This window comes from Fukomys damarensis, unplaced genomic scaffold, assembly GCF_012274545.1.
Source record: "Fukomys damarensis isolate Sample0158 unplaced genomic scaffold, DMR_v1.0_HiC HiC_scaffold_25, whole genome shotgun sequence".
NCBI lineage: Eukaryota > Metazoa > Chordata > Mammalia > Rodentia > Bathyergidae > Fukomys > Fukomys damarensis.
Window position 1 is genome coordinate 28,733,358 of NW_022900937.1, and position 22,245 is coordinate 28,755,602.

At 42.1% G+C, this 22,245-nt stretch overlaps 1 protein-coding gene across 3 annotated transcripts in view; it reads left to right on the forward strand.

Moving 5' to 3' along the window:
* The window catches only part of Nbas (NBAS subunit of NRZ tethering complex), a 234,933-nt gene that overhangs the window by 44,764 nt on the left and 167,924 nt on the right, over positions 1-22,245 (forward strand). For all 3 annotated transcript variants that reach the window (XM_033756036.1, XM_033756035.1, XM_010629031.3), the window contains exons 11-14: positions 5,960-6,028; positions 10,883-11,011; positions 19,337-19,400; positions 21,522-21,715. In XM_033756036.1, the coding sequence (XP_033611927.1) occupies positions 5,960-6,028; positions 10,883-11,011; positions 19,337-19,400; positions 21,522-21,715 (456 nt within the window). The remainder of the gene's footprint in view (positions 1-5,959; positions 6,029-10,882; positions 11,012-19,336; positions 19,401-21,521; positions 21,716-22,245) is intronic.

Genomic DNA, 22,245 nt, shown 5'->3' on the forward strand with positions numbered 1-22,245 from the left:
ATGAAAAGTCCTAGTATTTCTGTCACTTGCCACATAAACATACCGTTATTTGTGGAAAAGTTTGCTGTTGTCTGTCCTCGGTGGCTTGTTCTAACTGGTAATCATAAGACCTATGGGGGACCCCTTTCGAGGCCTCTCTGTCTCAATTTATGACCTTAGAAGGGAAGAGAGGATTAAAAAATGGGACTTTTACATATTACACTGGAAGCAGCAGCATCTCTCTTTGCTTAAAGCTAACCACGTGGTCCCTCCTAGTTTCAAAGGGTCTGGGAGTAGTTCTCTAGTTGCCTAGAAAAGTGAGAAAACTAGGTATTGGTGGATACTAACTGGCTCTGTCCATCACATTGCCACTCTGTAAACTACATGAAAGCAGGCACTTGATCAAAATTACACACCTCATATGTAGCACATTTCCTGTGATGGGTGGGCAGTGTTGTGTGGTAGGCAGTTAGATTTCTCTTTGAGTGAGGGAAGAAGCCAAAAAATTAAGCCGAAGTACAACACAAATAAATATGTTTGGCTGTTTGCTTCAGTAATGTGTTTGCCCTGTTATTTTTCTTGAAATAGAATGATTTAAAAATAACCTCCTAAAAGAATAAATGGTTTGGTATTGAAAAGGAACTAATGCAGATGTACCTTTGAAAAGAAATCTTTAGCAATTATAGTCATCTTCCGTGATTGCTTTTTAGCTCTTGACATATGCTGAAATATATGATTGTGAGTTCACCCAACAAAGTGGTCTTTTTTTTTTTTCCAAGTGAGATTGACTTACTGTTTTATGTGGCACCTGACCTTATATCCATTTGTGCTTGTGGCTCAGCTTATGCAGTCCTGGGCTTTTCTGTTTGTTCTCTACTTCCTCTTCTGCTGCCCTTTGATGCTGTCTGCAGAACGCAGGCAGGAGGGCAGTGTGAGGCTTTCAGATAGGAGCCAGGGCTGAACGCCCTGGCGTGAACCCTGAAAGCAGGAGATGGGATGGGCTGCCTCCCACTTCCGCTGTAGCACTTCTCTCCCCTGTGAAATTGTATCCATGTCTGATTATGTTATGATGATTATGCCATAGTTACCAAAAAGTTAAGAGTGAGGTAGTAGTTACTTGTACATACTGGGCACATTATTTCTTGTTTGTAGGGATGTATTAGCTGTTTTTATCTTTCTGGCTTAATTCATATGCAGTTTGTAGTTTTATATGTGACAGGGCAAATCTCAGAAGGTATTTGAAGAATTTTTCTCCCTGAAATCTATCCAAAGGAAATATGATGCCTGCAGCTTATTTGCAAATGGTTTAGTCAAAATACAGTTATTTTAAAAGTATGTAAGAACATGTAAGAAGCGGGGTGTGATAACGCATGCCTTTAATCCAGCACTAAGGAGGCCAAGGCGGGAAGAATGTGAGTTTCAGGCCAGCCTAAGCCACATAGGAAGATCTTGTCTGAAACCAAGCCAAGCCCTGCCTGCGTATGTAGAGATTAAACAACGTGGCAAAATATAAATAACTGCTCACCCCCATGAAAGGTTTGCTGACAGCTTATTATATGATCATTACTTCTCTGTAGCTATGAAATCTGTCAAAATTATGCATTGAGGTAAAAAGAACAAACTTGATGAGCGTGGAGGAGGCAGGGAGACGTAAAGGAGGTGAGGTGTGAAGGTAGTTGGCACCTGTGTGACCCAGTGCTCTGGGCGGGGTGTGGCGCAGAGCCCTCCTGTGTACCACAAGCCTTTTCCGGGGCTCTTGGGTTCCCCGGGGCGTTCTCTTAGCTCTTTGCACACTGCTGTGATGTGCATGGTCCTTCTCTCCTGGACCTGAGGCCTCACTGGAGTCTTGCAAAGGAAGATTGCTTGTGCTCTGACAGAATAGGTAGGAAAAATACTGATTTGCAAACTGAGTGTCCTGCCATATGATTAACTTCTTGAAACGCTACAAGTGTATTTTAATTACATTAGTGGCTTTTAAACGTGTCTCACAGCTAAACTCACAGTCGTTCTGCAGAGCCCTAATGATGTCTGAGGTTACAGGATTAGCTGCTTTTGTCAGGTGGCTGACATTGCTCTCATCGAACCTCCTCTTAATGTTTTTTAAGGCTGCAGTTGTGCCGGGATAATATTGATGGGAACACGCTTCTGATGTATATATTCTAGTCTCTCCCCAGGCCGCTAGGTTGTAAAAGAGGCTATGCAAAATTCAATATCTGCATTGAACAAAATTTCTAAATTAATGTCAGTGCCATCCATGTGAGGTATTTTTATATGTTCATTTGTTCAACATTGAGTCGCTGCTGCGGGCATTAGGATTAGAAAGAATATTGCTCTGTCCGCAGCTAAATACAATAAGCTGTCACAGGAACCGGGCCAGAATTTAATACCAGGGCCAAAAGGAGGACCCGGGCTCTTGAGTGAGAAGGCTGAGGCTTGAATCCCAGCTCACACTTTGCAGTCACCTACCGAGGTGTCTGCCAGGATCGCACGAGGTGCTGCATGTGAAAGCACTCGATCAACTCTGAGGTGAGCTGTGAGGCTATTTTTGTCCATTTGTGTTCTTTTTCTGGCACCAGGGATCGAACTCAGGTCCTTGCTCTTGTGAGGCAGGCAGCAGAACTACTGAGCTAAATCCCTGGCCCCCATCTGTATTCTTAAAATCAAAATTTTGGATAAAAGTACATGTAAAATCAACAAAATTTGATTTTTTTTTCTTGGTGTAGGTAGATCTGGGGATTGAGCTCAGTGAGTACTGAGTTACAGCTATGGAGCACTGTAAACTTTTTTCTCATTTTTGAGATAGGGTCTCGAAAAGTTTCCCAGGCTGGCCTTCAACTTATGACCCTCTGCCTCGGGCTCCCAATATTCAGGATTACAAACCTGTGCCACACACTCAGATGAATGTTTTATGTTATTGAGGCTGCTGCTTTTTCTTGTTTTAAAAATCGTGAATGTAACTGTACTGTATCCCTAAAATGTACCAATAAACTCAATAAAATTAAAAAAAAAAAAAAGTGAACAAAACAAAAACAGTCAGGTGTGGTGGTGCATGCCTGCAATCCCAGCACTTGGGAGGCTGAGGCAGGATTATCACTGTGAGTTCGAGACCAGCCTGGGCTACATAGTGAGTTCCAGGTCAACTACATAGTGAGACCCTGTCTCAAAAACAAACAAACAAAAAAAAATAAATTTAGTGAAAAGCAAAAAAAAAAAAAAAATTGTATTATAAGCTGGGCATGGTGTTGCACCCTGTTATCCCAGCAGTCTGGAGGCTGAGGCAGGAGGATCTTTGTGAGTTTGAGACCAGCCTGGGCTACAGAGTGAGTTCCAGGTCAGTCTCAACTACATAGTGAGACCCTGTCTCAAAAAAAAAAAAAAATCCTATTATATTTTGCTAGTGCTTGTTAATATTACATGACTGTGAGGTTTGTTTTGGGAGGGGAGGTTCATGCATAGAACCTAATTCAGTTTCGTTTCCACGGTCCTCCCCCTTCCAGCTTATACCTTTCTCCTATCTCAAGTCTACCAGCTGGTCATCTGCCCTCTCTCACTTTATTTATTCATCAACTATGTATGTTTTAGATTCCTCATATAAGAGAAAACACATGGTATTTAACTTCCTGAGTCTGGCTGATTTCTCTTAATGTGATGGTTTCTCGTTCTGTCCATTTTCCCTCAGATGACATGATAGCCGTTTTTCCTCATGGCTGAATAATACTCCACTGTGTGTGTGTTCCACGTTGTCTTTACCCATTCTTGTGTCAGTGGGCATCTAGACTGGTCCCACCACTCAGCCACTGTGCACGGTGCTGCTGTGAATGTGGGTGTGCGTGGACCGCTGTTACGCACAGTCCTTAATTCTTTCTGGAATACACCTGGCTGGTCTCGCTGGGTCAGAGGGTGACTTTATGTTCCGTATTTTGAGGATCTCCATGCTGATCTCCATGGTGGCTGTACCAGGTCACATTCTCACCAACAGAGCAAGAGAATCCATTTCCCCACAACCCCACCAGCATTCGTTGCTTTTCTTTTTGTATTTTTGATGGCTGTTCTGTCTGCGGTGAGATGGAATCTTAATGTTATTTTAATTTGCATTTCCCTAATGAATAGAGCTTTTGAACATTTTCCATATACTTTTTGGCCATTTGAACTTCTTCTGAGAAGTATGTATTCAGTTAATTTGACTACTTTTTAAAAAATCAAGTTCCTTACTTTGTGGGGATTAATTTTTTAGAGTTCTTTTTATATTCTAGATATTATTCCTCCAGCAGAAGAGTAGCTGATGAAGATTTTCCCTAATGCAGTGGGGTCTCTTCACTGTTAGTTGTTTCCTTTTCTGTGCAGAGACCTTTAATTTAAAATAGTTTGTTTGTTGAATCTTGGAAGTCTTTTCTGTGCTTGTGGCTTCAGCCTATGTTGTCATCCAGCAGTCTCAGTGTTTCCCATTTCTGTCTAGGGTTTTGATGTATTTTGATATGATTTTTGCCCAGGGCAAGAGAGGGGGATCCAGTTTCAGTCTTCTTTTTCTGGTACCAGGGACTGAACTCGGGTCTTTGTGCTTGCAAGGCAGGTGGCAGAACCACTGAGCTAAATCCCTGGCCCCAGTTTCAGTCTTCTTCACGGGGCTGTCCAGTTGTCTCAGAACCATTGTTAAAGAGGCTATCTTATCTGCAGCATATGTTTTTGGTCCTGTACAAATATCCAATGGCTGTGGGTGCATGGGTTTGTTTCTGTGACTTCTCTTGTTTTTCACTGGTCTGTACCTGTTTTGGTGCCAGTGCCATGTTCTTCTTACTATGGCTTTAGAGTAGAGCTTGACGTCCAGTAGAATAGTGGTCCCTCCATCGTTGCTCCTTTTGCTCAGGGTTTCTTTTGGCTATTCTGGATGTTTTCTGGTTCCAAATTCCTTTCTTGTCCTGTGGAGAATGTTGTTGAATTTTAATAGGGATCACATTGAATGCATACATCGACTGTTTTAACAATATTAGATTCTACTCATCCAAAAACATGGGATGTCTTTCCCTTTTCAAACAAAGAACGTCTTTCCATTTCTGATGTCCTCTTCAGTTTCTTTCCTATCTGGCATCTTGACTTGCCATAATACTCTTGAGGCTTCACTGTTGTATAGCATGGAGTAGTACTTTATTCCTTTTTATGGCTGACTAAAATTCCTTTGTAGGGATAGACGGCATATTGTTTCTTCATTCATTGGTTAATAGACATTTGAGTTATTTTCATTTTTTGGCTATTGTGAATAATACTGCTGTGATCATCCACTTCAAAGATTTGTTTGAGTACCTGACTTCAGTTCTTTTGAGATAGGCCCAGGAAGGAATTGTGAGACTATAATCTTGTGCTTAACTTTCTGAGGAGCTACCAACGTTTTCCACAGTGGCTGTACCATTTTACCATCTCTCCAGAAATAATGTGGGAGTGTTACAATTCTCTATATCCTCTACAGTGATTATTTTCCATTTCTTATTGTCATCACATTTTCTTGCTTGTGTAAGTGTATTTATTAAATCTAAACACAAAAACAGTGCTATGTTTTATTAAGTTACTTTAAAATATCTAAACAATGGATTTCCTTCTGGTATTTTTAAAGTATAGAGTCAGTTCTTACTGAATGAAATTTCTATCGGAAGATCTGAGATTTTCCCCTAGTGATGCTGGGTAACAAAATGGTAATTGAGGATGGTTCATTTGAAAAAAGATCTTAATTGGTTCTAATTTGAGTCAGTTGTGCTAGATTTTCTAGCTATAGATTTAACAAAGGCATTTGATCTTGGATATATTTTGTAAGATTGTAACACTTGACTTTTTCCCCCAAACTAAACAGTATCAAGATCCCTTACACCTATTAGTGATTTTTCTTAACTACTTAAAAAAATATGCTGTAGTTTTCATTTCACGATAAAATGACATACATAAGAATCCATTCCATTAATCTTTCTTTGTATGATGTGCATTTGTTTTGCAGGCACCAAAGACACTGGGACTACTAAGGATGTTAAGCACCAAGCTTTATAGCCGCCAGGGCCAAGAACAGGTAATGGCGATCTGTTTAACCTCAGGTCCTCAGGTGTCGTCATCAGACTCCCTTTACAGGTAGATCTACCTGTAAAGGTGTTTCAGATCTTCACCTGGGTGTGTCCATAACTATGCACAATGTGAGTGTTTGTACTAGGAAGCATTTATAGAGCTGTTTACTGAATGTCTGTGAATGCTAATGTCTTATCAATCTTAACTCAAAGAACACAAAGAAAAAATGTAGAGAATCAAGCCTAGTCCTCTTGGGGTCTGAAGATACAGCCTGAAGAATTCTTGTCTTACTTACTTTTTGAGACCCCCGGCACGCAAACTTAAAGGAGGAGAGGTTTATTTGGCTCACAGTTTGTAGAGGTTTCAGTCCATCGTGGGCTGGCTCCAAGGCAGCGTGGCACATGGCAGAGGGGTGACACACAGGAGAACAGTTCATTGTATGCCGCAGACAGCAAAAGCAACAAGAGACCTCAGGAGCCTCTTTCTGCACCTTTTATCTTACCCAGACTACTTAGGCAGGTCACCCTCACACCCTTAATCCTAGCGTCCTTGAGCCTAGCACTGCACCATGATTCACTTCCAGCCACGCACTCTAGATCCAGCCACCTCTGGAAAAGCCCTACGTATGGCCACATAAGGCTTTGGGAGGACATCCAAGCCATAAGAATTCTCCTAGAAGCATCATGTGACATTCTTATTTTTTAATCTTAAAAAACATAAAAATTTCATCCATAATAAATCCTTCTTTGTTTGCTGTAAAATTAAAAAAAATCCTCCCCAAATGTGAGATTGTCAGTGGTCCAGGAGGATGGGAGCCTTGTTGACCCAGGTTTCAGGTGCCATCATCTTACTGTTGTGTGACCGAGCCAGGGAGGTGGGCAGCTTCCTTCTGAGCACCACTGACAGGCTAGGGAGGCCTCTCTGAGAAATCTCTTGTGGATGTCTCAGGAGTCTGGACCTACCTGGGAGAGTCGCATCCTGTTGCTGTCTTGGGCAGAATCACACGGCCTAATTTCTCTATCATCTCCTAAATGTCTTCACTGAGTCCAGGGGAGATGACACAGTGAGCATGCTGCTGCTATAGTCACATGTAGTATGTGTATTTCAACGTTACCTTCAGAACCTGCCTCTGTAATCGACTTCAGCTAATCACACGTTCTGGATAGGTGTGCCGTTCTGTTTGTGAGCCACGCAGGTAACACACTGTTCCTTGTTCACTTTGGCTGTGTACCTGTCCTCAGGCTGTGTTCTCTGTGGCTATGTCATGGGGTTGTCCTTGTTGCAGTTGAAGAATTGTGCAGGACTAACTCAGTCTGCCTTAACCTTTGTTCTTTCTTACCCCGTTTGGGTGGTCTCCTCTGTCACCATAAGGGCACAAGGGGCTGTTACTTGCCTGTGCTCTGGACCCTTCTCCCTTTGCCATTCTCCTTAATAATATCAAAATAAAGCACTTTATCTTTAACAATATTTAGGGGGTTCATATTTTAGAAACTGTTGAACATAATTAAGCAAGAATGTGGCGTTTTGGTATTAGTTCTTTTTTTGTGGTACTGGGGATTGAACTTAGGACCTTGCACTTGTGAGGCAGGCACAGTACCACTGAGCTACATCCCTGTTTGTTTTTTGAGAAAGTATCTTCCTGTGTAGTTCAAGCTGGTCTTGAACTCACTTTGTAGCCCAGGCTGTCCTTGACCTCTCAGCAACCCTCCTGCCTCAGCCTCCTGAGTGCCGAGATTACAGGCAAGTGCTCCTACTCTAGGCAGTATTCACTTATTGAGTAAGCTCTCACTTTTGAGCGAGGTGGTGTTAGGCTGAGTGTAGATAGATGAATAGTTACAGTGTACTTCCTCAGGTGTCCGAAGTGTGGTGGAACAGGCCTTGAGACCAGCTGCAGTAGGACCATGTGACACTTTGTGCCATCCTCTGCTGTAAATCACAAGGCATTGGCATGCAGCAGAGGGGACCCTCACCTGTGGGGTGACACCTGGCTGGAAGGCAGAAGCAGGGAGGAGTCCCATAGAGGAGGGGACACAGCTATGGTCACAGTGCTACTCAATGCAAGAGTGTCATTGGGATGCCCTGTTTGCTGGGCAGTGACCCTTAATGCTTTGTTTTGGGTTTCTGTGCTTATTTTATGTGGACCAACATAGTTAAGTGATACTCAGAACCAGAACTATTTTGGGTTGCCATTTCTGACTTTTCTCTGTGTTGCATCTGGTATTTAGCAGAGACAAGCTTCATTGTGTGTCAGCACATGAAGAAGCAATGGAGATCTGCTCGTCAGTGTTAAGGGTGCCAGCCTTTCTTCTCCCTCTTGGAGCTGAAGGCAAGTTGCCTGGGTCCCGCCGCTGTCTGTTCTCTCCTGTGACTCTTGGCTCCTTTCGCTTGCCGTCAGGGTCCTCTGTGACTGAGTGGGAGCAGGGGAAGCAGGGAATTCACATCCTTGTATTTGATCCTCCCCCCTGGCATGCTGTTCTTGAATTACAAGTGTTTGAGCCTTTTAAAAAGACTTTTTGAGTTTAGTGCTCTAAAACCAGTGCCTCCCAGTAAAGATGTGAATGCTATGCACATTATCTTACATGTATCTATCTTGCCTGTGGAGATTTCAAGCCCGAAATGATTATGGTTGGTGCTGTTTTAGTGCTGTGTCTTAGAGCCGGAAGGGCTCACAGGGATCATCTCAAGAATCCCTCACTGTTAGGTACTCTGTCAGACAAGTAGGGATTCTCACAGGATGTCTTGGGAAGCTTGCCTTGCCGGCAGGGGGACGTGAGTCATGTGCCAGGCAGGGCAGAGGTGGCCTGGGTGTCAGGTGCCTTTTTCCCACCTCTGTTGCTTATTGTGTAAACCTTAGCTGGACAATTGAAGAAACAGAAGCCCAGGTGTGTTGTACTTAAAAATAGTCCAGATGCTAAGTTATTTTTTATCTCTGGAAGAATGATCTATTTTACTACTCAAGTGTGGTGGCAGTTATGACTGTCTTTTACAGTGTGTTTTTCCAGAGTGTTAATTTCTTAGGGGAGGGGATTACTGGTGATTAAACTTAGGTAGCACTGAGCTCCAGCTCCTGCTCCTTTTTACGTTCATTTTTGAGACCAGTCTTGCAAAGTTGTCCAAACTGGCCTCAAATTTGTATTCCTCCTGCTTCAGCCTCCCAAATGGCTTGATTGCAAACATGCACCACCACTCCTGGCTTTAACTGTCAATATTTTGAAAAAGGGGTCTGCTTTCCTACACAGCAATCATACTGTTACTAATTAGTTCATTTTCTACTGTTCACTTGTCAGGCTGTACAGTAGCCTAACAAATTGGACAGTATTAAAGTTTTAATATATCAGATCATTGAGGCAGTGTTTATGGTATGACCAACATTCAGTGAACAGTGATGGCGGCACCTGTACTGACCCATGTTACTTTATATTCGTAATTGTAGAACTGATAAGTAGTAGCTTATTGATTTGTTTGCATTGCAGTTTAATATACCCCAAACTCAAACTTGGACTTTTTAAAAGTCTTTTTTCTTTTCTTTATATTTTACAGTGTTTATCTCTCAGGTTATTAACTAGACTTTTGAGGATAACTTTTTCTTAATTTGAAGGATACTTTTTTTTTTATGGTACTGCAGATTGAACTCAGACTCTTTGCACTGAGCTATATCCAAGCCCTTTTTTATTTTGAGATAAGGTCTTGCTGAAATGCTCAGGCTGAACTGGAACTTGGTGATCCTCCTGCCTCAGCCTCCTAGAGTGCTGGATCACAGCTGTGCCCCATCATGCCTGGCCTGCTGTTTATTTTTTTGATTAGGCTTCTGACTCACAGTGGGCTAAAACAGACACTGAACTTTGTGAAGGCAGAGAATTATGTGTGTCCACTGTTGATTCCTCCACTTGTCAAAGTGTCTGGTGTGTGATACTTATTAGTGAATATGTAATATTCATTAAGTGCTTTTGAAATGTTGGAAGAGCCAGACTTATAAAATTACTTCTTACTGCTCTGAAGTTTCTTTCTTTAAAAATATGTAGTAATTCAGGATGTTTTGAATATATACACCAGAAGTTGTTACTTTCATTTTAACATATCTTGTATGCTTGGAAGATATGGAAAATAGGAGATTACTCATTTTAATTGTTTCATAGAGACGATAGGTAATTAAAGAAAGTGAGGCAATTTAAGCTAATCTCATACAAAGGATTTGACATTTAACATTAAAAACCCTCTCAGTACAGATAGAAATTATATAACAATATTTGAAAAAAGGTACAATTCCTACTCTAAATATTGCTGCCAATTGCAGAAGGCTTTAATTAGTGTTTTTAATTAAGAAAAGACCATTTGGACATTTGAGGCAATGGTTTAATGCAGAGGATACAGGAAATCACATTAAGCAAATGTATGGTTTAATGACTTATTGGAGAGCGACTTTATTGAAATATTCATAGAGTACAGTTCACTTGCTTAAACTGTACAGCTCACCAGTTCCAAGTATATTCATAGAATGGTGCAACCATCTCAACAGTCAATTTCAGTTACAGCTTTGTTGCCCGAAAGACACTGTACCCCTTCACCATTCCTTGTTCATGTGTGCCCACATTTCATGGAATTCACATTCTGGTAAGGTACAACCCTATTGAGAACTCATGATAATTTGCATGTGAAGTCATATTTTTGGTTTAGTATTGCTCATAAATTATGACACTATAAAGGAGATAAAAAAGGCCACCTTCACAGGGCAGGGGTGGACACAGAACTCCGATAGTTTAAGACTGCATGTAACGTGGCACCTGGGGAGTGCCCGGTGGTTCTTGGGTCATTTCTGCTTGTCCTCAAGCCTGTGATCTGACATTGTGATTCTCACACACAGGATGGGATCTTCAAGATGAGCCTCTCTCCGGATGGGAACCTGCTCGCAGCCATCCACTTCTCGGGGAAGCTCAGTGTCTGGGCTGTGCCATCCCTTAGGCAGCTGCGCGCGTGGGAGCAGAGTGAGCAGGTGGGTCCCATGGCAGGTGCTGGTGAGGCCTGCTCAGTGTGCTGCAGCCTGTGGTGCATGGCTGTCATGTTCCTCAGTGGCCTCGTAGTGTTGGTTGATAGCACAGCAGGATGATGAAGAACAGACACGTCCTGAGTACCGGTTCTGATTTGTAGTGCATCACACACTACATTCCAAGTGCGTTCTGTTCATCACACCCATTCCCTTTTGCTGTTTGACATTCTAAACATGCAGAATGGAGGTGTTAAAATTGTAGCAAAAGCCAGAGTGATTAAAAGTTTGGAGGGTCAGATGTTGAGAGGTTGCAGTTCTTTCCAAATTTTGCAGCACTACTGATGCGCTAACTTCAGGCTTAAAGAGAGTTATCTCCTCCTCTTCACTCCATGGTGAAAGACAGGCAGAGATAGGCCACTGACATTATTTAATGTGTTGAAATGACAGGGCAACAGACGACTTTGTGCTTTAGTAATAGGGAGAATCAATCCTCCTTATGGCTTGAATGTACAAGGGGACAGTAAGGGCTGCTCACACAAAGCCACACAGTATGCATAGAGGGAAGTTTAAAGAAAAGTCTTCCCTCAGCTTGGTGGAGCTGGTGGTGCTGTTTGATGATTAGTTTTGCATTTGTGCATTTGTACATTTGCATTTGCATTTGTACACTTGCTACCTTTGTACTCACCCATGCTTCCATGTGTGCAGATACAGCATGGCGGGTGGCTTTGTGATCTAATATTGGATTAGCCTTCCTGAATGACTGTAATGGGTCAGTGCTGTAATAAAGAGAAATATTATTAAGCAAGAAACAAACAAATGGTAGAGGAATGGAGAAAGTGGCTGGACATTTTTTGACTCTTCACATATATAAATTGATTTTTTTAGGTATTATTATTCTCTTCATATATGCAACTTTTAGGAGATTTCCCCATTTTACTTTTCTTATTGCTGAGACAAAATGTCTAACACCCAAGGTTAAAGGAGGAGGGGTTTATTTCAGCTCACAGTGTGTAGAGGTTTCAGTTCATAGTTGGCTGGTTCTAAGGCAGGTGGCATAGCAGAGGGGCACTGAAGAGGAGAAACAGACCATGGTGTGGTGGAGCAGGCAGAAGGCAGCAAGCAGCGGCAGCAGCAGCAGCGAGCTTCTCTTTATACTCTATCCAGGCTACAAACCCACTCCTGGGGTGGGGCACCCTCAATCCCAGCATCACACACTTAATCCACATTCATAGTCCCTAATCCAGCTAACTTTGAAACTCCCCACCTATGGCCACGTGAGGCTTTGGGGAGCACATCTAGACATGAGCTATGACATTGCTTATTCCTAGTCACCTCCAGTTTGATGCAACTCACTGTGTCTACTCACTGGAGCTGAATTTAAGTGGAAGAGCTGCTCCTAGGCTGTGGCCTTGCCAGCCACACATGAAGTGCATCTGCTCTGCTCTGCAGTCACAGTAGAGGTAACTTCTGATGTCCTCCCTGCAGAGGTGGGGTGGTCGCTTCTCAGAACTGGTCGGCGCCCTTGGCTGTTGAGGCCCCTGCTGCGGGGAGGCAGCTGAGCTGCACTCAGGGCGTTTGCTTCTCTAGTTCACATTACTTGTGCTTCCAAGCCATGAAACATGCTTTGGATGTGTATTCAGACAAAAGGCGTTATTCAGATAATTGCTCCAAAATACTGTGTATTTTTCTCAGTTAGCAAGTGTGGTGACGTGGCAGGAGGCTGCTGTTCCATCTGTACTTGGGAACTTTTACATTTGGGCAGTGTGTTTTCACATGGTGGAACTCTGAATAATAAGAGCTTTTCTTCCTGCTCCCACTTCTTTTCTCTTAAATTATTTTCATTCATGTAAACGAAGTATTGATCAACTTCTGAGGCACTCTGAAAATTTCATCTTGTGAATGTCCTAGGATATCGTGCCTGTCGTGGGAGAGCTATCTGTAATGAAATTGATTAGCATGCTCTATTGTTTGCTGTGATCCTGGGGACCCTTGTTTACCTGCAAAGATAAATTGCATCTTGTTTTGGTCCCTGCAGGCGCTCTTTTTTTTTTTTTTTTTTTTTTTACCTGATTAAGCTCTTTTTTCTTTGTCATTAGTTTTATTTAATGCCATTGTGATTTATTTATCTTTAATATCATTCATTGATTAGATTCTTATAGTTGTTCTATTCAAAAAACATAAAAACTGTTTAAAAACCTTGAAACCTGGGAATGAATGAATGATGTTTTGTCAGGAATTTCAAATATACAATCGGAAAAGAAATGGCAGGAAAGGCAGGGATTTCAGAAGCAGAAGAGGTGCTGTGGGAGGGATGAGTGCAGTGTAGAGGCCTGACTGCTGTGCCTCTATGGTCGCCAGTACACAGAAACTCCTTGGGCTCTTGGGAGGGCGCTGCTGCAGCCTGGCCACCGAGCCAGCTCCTCCCCTGGCCGATCCTGCACTCCCTGAGCTCTTTGGGCTCCACGTCTGTCGAGACAGCCAGTCTGTCTGTGTCGGATGGGGGAGGCAGCTCGGTTCCCAGGCTGCTGGTGTCTCTTGTGTAAGTAAGTCTTCTCAGTTACCCAGGAGTATATCTTGATTTGGTTGCTATGAATGGTTTCCCTGAGTGCCTGGGTAACCTGGAAAACACAGGTTCTTGGGTTTGTGGAATGGAAGCCTTGGTTGCCATCACCAAGGATATGTCCCAGGCTGTGGTCGCTGTCCCCACTGCTGCCCAACACACCCCAGCCAGTCCAAAGTTGGAAACATGAAAGGTGTTTGTTTTTATCCGGTTTTTCCTTTAAAATCCCAAAGCTAGGGCCGGGGATTTAGCTCAGTGGTTCGGTGGCCTGCCTTGCAAGTGCAAGGACCCGAGTTCAATCCCCGGTACCAAAAAAAAAAAGTTTAAAAAAAAAAATCCTAAAGCTATATAGGGGTCACAGCACCAGGCCTTGTGCCATCTCTCCTACTGTGGTCCCTGTGCAGCTTCCATTCCCCCTCAAGCCCCTCTCCTGTGCCCTGCTTTTGTCAGACACTTTCTCCTGTGCTCTTGAAGCTCTTCTTGCTTCATAAACACACCATGAGGCTTCGCCTCCACACCCACACCAGCTCCCTCCAGAACACTTATTTCAGACCTGCGCAGTTTAGTGGATCAGTGCATTGTGGACACGAGATTCCCTGGTGGCTTACAGAGTGTCCTCTCCTGTCAGCATCCCTGTTCCTTAGCCAGCACTTGCTTTGTTCTGGCTTATGCAGTGAGAAAGCAGTGAGCCGAAATTTGATTTCCTCTCTCTGATTCTGATATCTGTGCCCTTTCCATGAGCTTGTGAAAAAGTAAATACATAGAGACAGGTGGAAGGATGCGTCTTCCTTAGGCTAGTGAATGCCAGTGTGTCCAGGACATGCTCATGTCTCCGTGATATTTGGTGTGACCTGAGTTTAGGAACAACCTTTTATTTGAAAGGTCAGATTTGTGTGCAGTAGTTTAGGAAGACAGTAGGTTAGGAATTAATGTTTCTTTTTGGACTCTGGACCTTGCACTTGCAAGGCAGGCAGCAGAACCACTGAGCTAAATCCCTGGCAGGAATTACTTTTTGATTTTTCATTTTACAAGGCTTCTGTTATATGTGATGGTCTGTAAAAGCACAGAGATAAGCCCTTCTTCTCAGCAGGTGTAATACAGATTTCTTCAGCCCTGGCAGATGTGTGCAACTCTTGACCTAATAGTGTGTACCCAGTGCCAGAGTGGACTTGAGAAGCTGTGCTCGGTAAGCCTGTCACTTAGAGCAGAGTCCAGGACTCTCGTGAGGCAGCGGCCATGGGGTACAGCAGGGGACCGTGGACAGCTGCACTCGGAGTCCTCCAGCTGTACCCAGGAATCAGTCACATTCAGTTGAGTGTTTTAGATTGGACTTTAGTGTGTGTATTCATAAGATCCCGCCTGCTGTAGAAAGTGCAATAAAGCTTATATATAACTGTTCTATGAAATAGGGTAGGTTGTTCCTATATATATGATAACTTACAGTAAGTCCCTGACTTAGGAACATTCAAGTTGTGAACTTTCAGAGATAGGAACAGACCTCGCTGTTGGTTTTTTTATACTTCACACTATGAAAGTTCACCACTCAGATGTTTGTAATTTGTGTCAAAGGTGTATAAGACTCATTTTGTCAGACTTATGAATGAATCTAACTTACGAATGCTCTTCTGGAATGGAACTCATTTGTAAGTTGGGGACTTAACTGTAATTATAAAATAATAAAATTCAACTACTTATTGAATCTCTACTAAGTTCTGGAGCAGAAAGTATGGTATCAGTTCTTGTTCTTAAAATATTCATAGTCTTGAGGGGGAAGTAATAAACAAAATATTAAAATAACATGCTAATATTATAAAAAGATAACTGTCTTGCTAAGTTCCCCAGGATGAGCTTGAACGTTAGATCCTCCTGCTTCAGCCTCTCAGAGTGCAAGGATTATCAGATTTGTACCGTCACTCCTGGCTCAAGATTCCATTTTGATTCAGGTTTTCTGGCTCCATATGCTGAGCCTTTGTTCAGAGTATTACACACTTTCTACATTCAGTCCGACTTTTATCTGGTAGCTGAGGTGCCAACATCTGAGATACAGATGGAAGGGAGGCATGTTGCCTCTTGAGTGACAGCCTCTGTCTCAGGTGGCTCATTGCACAGGTGCCCAGAGGTGTGCAGATGTGCGGGATATGTGGGCGGTGTCACACTGCCACTGACCAGAGCCACAGGTACCTGTGTGTCTGGGCACTGAGTTCCTTTAAAGATGAACCCGAACTCTGAAAACCCCCAAGACAGCTGCAGCTTTGTCCTCTGCCCCCAGGAATCGAGTGAGCACTGCACCTTGCTTGGCTCTGGGAAACTGGTGATGCCTTAGGGACTTGGTGGGGTTAGAACCTATGACTTCAGGCGCTGATGGACGACCTCGCTCTCTGCCAGCGGGGTGGTGAATTCCTCTTATTTGGAGCAGAGCGTTTTTCATGCAGTTTTCGGCTTTATCAGTTTCTATAACTATTTGTGTGATTATTTCCTCTGTAAAACCTAATGGTTATGGAGGTGCCTATCCTGAATTTACTCCCATCCAATTTGGGCTTGATTAAATACCTCGGCTTTCGTTGTCAATACGAAAACCCATCTGGCTAGAAATCTGTGAGTGTTACATTTTGTTCATGTCTGGAATAGAATAAAATTGCTTTAATGGTTTTCATTTCTCACATTTTCCATATGTTTTTATCTTTACATTTCATATTTGGCCTTCATTTTTCTCTGAAGAAGTTTATTACTCGCCTCTTGGTACTTATCTTTCCTGTTCTTTTCTCTTTACATATAGTAGGTGTTAGCCTAACTCTGTGAAAAGGGTGAATCAGTGAAGGCTAAGTGGGAGGATGGCAGATTATGTGGCTCAGCTCAGTAGGATCCACAGCTGCCTTACAGCGTGGTTAACTGTGAGCTCTTGGAGAGCTGGTACAGACTGTATCGTACCCATAGGCTCTACAGGAGTAGCTCATTAAGCACCAATAAGTATTTGTGGAATGAACAAGCACGTGAAATGCTGGTTTTGGGAATGTTGGCAGCAGGGACTTCATTATGTCCGGATTCTAGAGGTTAAAATGCCCAGCAAAGTGAGCCCTTCAGTCAGAAAGAAGCACACGGTGCTCAGCCCTCGTGGTTCTTGCGAGCAGAGTGCACGTGGTGCAGCAAGTCCTCCTTGCGGCGCTGCTGCAGGGCAGCAGCTTTGGCGTCTTTGGCTCCTTGTAAACATATGGAAGGTGGGATATATCGGGGCAGAATGCATGAGTCCTTTCCTCACTGTTTAACTTAGGGTCAGGACACATCTCTTACAAGACAGAAAAGCTTACACGTTTGTTTAGTAACATGATTTTCTACTGGTCACCTGAATTTGAAAAGAGGAGCTTTACTTTGCGTACCAGGTGGGCACTCTAGGCAGGCAGCCAGGAGAGCCAACACAGGCATAGAACGTTCCTCCTTCTCCGTGCCAGCTTCTTGTCATGTGTCCAGGTGTCCCTGCAGGCTGTGGAGGAAGTCAGCCCTGAGCACCCTTGTGTTGCAAAGTCGGCAGAGTAGTCCAGTTCAGACAGATGAGCGAGCAAAGAGCACAAGCCCTTCAGCCCCAGCTTCAGGTGATACTGGAGACTCAGAAGTGAAGACCCAGAGACCAAGGCAGAGCCTTGCACACTTGTTTCTAGGTTTGGTGACGCAGGGCCAGCACATAGGAGAGTGATCGGGTGAGAAGCATCGCTCTGCCGGTCAAAGTGGAATGGGCACTGCCCTGCGGTCCGTCCAGTCTGCTGGGCCCTCTGGAATGCCCTACCCAGCTTGCCCCTCTAGGATCCTCAAGGAGTGAGGAAGATAGTCACCTTCGGAGGGTTCCTGGAGTGCTTCGGAGGGCAGGACTTCTGGTTTCCATGACCCTGGGCCTGCGGAGCTTTGCTTCCTGTGACTCCTGCAGGGAGAATGATGCTCTGAAGACAAGGACAGAGGCCAGACAGACCCTGCTCCCTAGCCCTCCCCAGTGGCCTTCATTTCAGAGACCTGGGGCCTGCCAAACTGCCACACTGCCACACCGTGTATCCTGTTCTGGACCCTGGCTGAGGAGCCACACGGGGCCTCGGGGGGCCCCCTGCTGACTAATGAAGACAGCTAGCAAGACCTGCAGATGAGATGGTTCTTCTGTAGCTTGTTTCTCAGGAACAACCCTTATGAAATTTCATTATGGTCTGTGTGTCCCTACACAAGGCCCAGCTGAGGAGTCAGGCTTAGGGTTTTATCCACAGTGCCCTGTGTGCTCCAGAATGGAAGCAGGAGGTGCCGTGGGCATCACAAACTTGTACGGTCCTTGCAGGGTGGATCAGAGACTCGAAAGAGCCTCAAAAACGATCAACTAGATGCAAGTTTAGTTGATTATTTTCTGTAACATGCACCTTATTGGATTCTAATTCTTGGAAACTTAATCATCTTTTTTGGTGTTTAAAGAAACTGCAATGCTTCACTTCTTCCCTTGGCAGACACACCACCTTTTGTTGTAACTGTTTTCCTGGTAAAGTTTGGAGATCTTATCTTCTGTCCTCAGGGACAGCACGAAGTGATGCTCAGTAGTGACAAGCAGGAAGTTTTTAGTCTATGGGAAGAAACAGACTTTTTAATATTCTAAAGGATCAGCCACTAATAAATTGATGATAAAGCATGTACTCTTTGTTGCAGTACACGACAATGTGCACTTTGTTTAAAATGCATTTCTTTTTATAATATGAAAAATGTTTTCAGGACAATAATTGCATGTACGTGAAGGGTACAGTGTGGTACTCGGGTACATGTGTGCAGCGTATGATGATCAAATTCGGGCGATGAGCATATCCCTTCTCCAGAGCATTTGTCACTTGGTTGTGTTGAGAACCTGTGAACTCCTCTCTTGTAGTTCTTTATAAAATAAGTAATGCCTTATTGTGAAGTACAGTCACTCTGTTGGCGACACTGTTTTTGCTGTTTTGTTTTGTTTTCTTTGCTTTAGATTTAAAATTTCAACTAAATATCCAAATGATTTTTTAGCTGATCTTTTCTCATACTATTGCAGTTCTGGAGATTATGTGAGGACCTAAGTTAAGTTGGTAAGCCCTCTGTTAAGACCAGAGGATGTCTGGCAGTGGTTTAATCTCAGTTGCTTTACAAAATTGGAGAGAGATTGTCATAGCTTTGTTTTTCCTAAAGGTGACTATAACCCTATGCTGTCGCAAGATTAGAATATATATGAGTTCAATTTAAATATTGTGTGTTATATGTTTTTACCAAGTAAAGGTTTAGTCATAGAAAATTAAAACTAGAATGTAAAATGGAAATTGCCTTGTCCAGTCTCAGTGCTGTGAAAACCAGGGTATGCAGGGGTTGCTACCTAGGGCAGAACTTGGTGTGCACATGCCAGTGCTGATTCATAGCAGCATGGCTGCCTCCTGCTGATGTGTCAGGGTGTGTGTGTGTGTCCGTGTGTGTGTGTGTGTGTGTGTGTGTGTGTGTGTAGAATAAATTCTTCCTGTATCTTGCTTTCATTTGTATTAATTGTATACTCATGAATTTATTGTTCTTATTCATGCTGTTTCTTTCCTAAAATTGAGTCTAATCCCTGCTCCATGAAAATTTTAAGTGTGAAAGCAGTTGCTTTTCCAGACTGGTATAGTGAAGATTTAAATTAGTTGTAAGGTAGAGATCATGGGAAATGTATCTTTCCATGTCTTATTATTTTAAAAATTCCATAGCTCTTGATGATTTTGTCACAATTTTTTTACTTAGCTGACCCAAATTTTCATATTTAGCCAGGCTATGATGACCTTAATCCTGATTGGAAGCTCTCTACTGAGAAGAGAAAAAAAATAAAAGGTGAGTTGTAAGAAATGTGATCATTGAAATCTTGAGGGACACCTTTTATTACCAAGGAGTTCTTTAGATGATATAAAGTTTCCAGTTACTTTTGTTTCCCTTTGGAAGAGACACTTAGAATTCATAGGACCAGAACAAGGAATAGAACCAGCGTTCTGATGTTAGGGCTTTCCTGAGGCTGAGGCAGACCCAACAAGGGCAGCATGGCTCCCCTATTTTGGGCCAGCCCTGAGATGTCTCACAGAGTTCAGATCTCAGGGCACATGCCCCAGAGAGCTAGCTGTAAGAGAGTCATCACAGAACAACTGCTGCAGTTCTCTCTGGGTGGGAAGAGATTAGGGTTAGGCTGGTGGGTGAACTTTTTAAAAATACATCTGTAGGAAGGAGGGGGTGAAGGGAGGGCAGGGATAAGGGGAAAAAATGAGAACCAAGACCTGTCATGTAAAGGTGCAAGATCCCAATGATGAATGTAATTGTACTGTATACCTAAAATATACCAGTAAACTCAATGAGATAAACAAACAAACAAAACTGTATTTAAAAGTAAAATAATTTACTTTTAAAATGCACTAATTTTATTTTTACAAGTAGGAAAATGAAGATTTCTGTTTAAATAAAGTAATTGTTATTTAATTGCCTAAAAGCAATAAATAAAAAATTTAAGGGTTACAAAGGGTCACTTTGAGTTTAATGTTTTATTTTTTACTAAGGATCATGTTTCTTCTTTTGCTTCCCTTCACACCCCTCCTCTCTTCCCCCATTAGTGCTAGGGATCAAACCCCAGCCCTTCTGCATGCTAGCAAATCATTCTACTGTTGAGCCACACCCCCAGCCCCAGGATCAAATTATTTTAGGTGAAACTATTAGGTGAAAGTTAAATTTTTCTGAGTTTTTAGATGTCTCCTATGAAATCAGTGATATTCATAAATTTCAAAATCTGTACTATACTTTTAAAATTTACATTTAAACGCAGTAAAAATAATGATTACTATCATGTATATCATGTTTTATGTTTTGAATTATCTGCTTTGTTAAATGATCATTCAGAGGTTGGGGATTTAGCTCAGTGGCACCATGCCTGCCTGGTAAGCACAAGGTCCTGAGTTTGATCCCTGGTACTGGAAAACATTAAAAAAAAAAAAAATCATCCAAAATATTCAGAAACACTTTTGAGGAAAAGTAATAATTTCTCAAGTGAGAAGCTCGAATGTGACTTAAATGACTCTCTTTCCTTCCTACTTTGGGAGACTATAAGCCCCAAGCGAATTCACATGTTCTTGAAATTCCTTATTTGTATGAATTGTCTATGGCTTCTGTTGGAAGAAAATGGTGTTATGGTCTTTGTTGTTATTAAAATAATGAGTAATTTTCATGGTAATGTGTGCCTTTGCAAAAATATCTTTCTCCTTAGTTTAAATATATTTTTAAATTTATGGCTTATTTTTATATGTGTTTCCTGTAAACCATTATGTACCCTTTTTTGGGGCAGCTAATGTTAAAAAAAGTTCAGTAAAATTATAATAAATATCATAACATTTCCCATGGAATTTTTCAGTTTGGTAAACTGTAATTCATTTTAATCTCTAAAAATTCTTTATTGGCCTCAAATGGCTTCCCTCCGTAAGTTAAATGTTTGGGAGGAAATCAGCCCTGGAAGCTATTATATATCTGTCTTTTATTTATTAAAAGGGTATAGTTCTCTCATTGTTTGTCTGAAGGTGATAGATATTCAGTTTCTAAAATCTTGTGTAACCTTTGTGTATGTACACTTCATACACACCTAATTTTAACTGAGTCAAAAATGGTGACACATCTCTTTCCTGAATGTGTACTTTTTTCTTTCTGTTTTTTATTTTGAGAAGAGGGACTTCATTTACCTCTTTGTCCCTGGAGCTTCGGACTTTGACTCCCTGACCACCAGCACTCAGATGTTCTTTCTGTGAATTCCTGTGCCATTTTGTACCTCTTCTTTGAATAAAAATTTGAGTGATAACTTCAATTTTATTGCTTCTCATTATTTTAGATAGCTTTAGGGCACAAATAATAGGATGAATTTGGATTGTTTGGTGAATTCTTATATTAAATGTGTTGTATTTAAGCCATGGACCTTTTCCCCATTAGATAAGGAGTCCTTGTACCCGCTGATAGATGTCAATTGGTGGGCAGATGGTGCGGTGACTTTGGCTCGATGCTCTGGTGCTCTAACCATTTTCTCCGTGAAAACTTTGAAGAATTTACTCGGAAGATCCTGTGAATGGTTTGAACCATCACCCCAAGTCACTGCTACCCACGATGGGGGATTTTTAAGTTTGGAGGTAAGTCTTTCTCCTTGTTTGAGAGTACACATGCCTTTCACCCCAAATATGTATATATATTTTTGGTACCAGGGATCGAACTCGGGTCCTTGCGCTTGCGAGGCACACGGTAGAACCGCTGACCTAAATCTCTGGTCCTCACCCCAAATCTAAATAGCTGGCTTCTTATTTTAATTGTCTCATGATCTGACTCTGTCTTTAAAAACAAAAATCTCTGATTGGAATCAGACAAGATGAAAAGAACAATTCCATTGTTTAGTGAATTTTTAAAAACTGTATTGTAAGAAAATGAAGAAACAGCATTCTCCTTACTGAAATGATAGATTTTCCCCCTAGATTAGTTGTTTTCAAATGTAGGCTGGTATGTGCTATTGTTAAGTGTTAGCTCATGTTTAACATATTTCTGTAAACTGTGATACTTGAAATTTTTCATTCTTATTTATTGTTATTGTTATTGTTATTATTATTATTATTATTATTATTATTATTATTATTATTATTATTATTATTATTATTATTGTTATATTTTT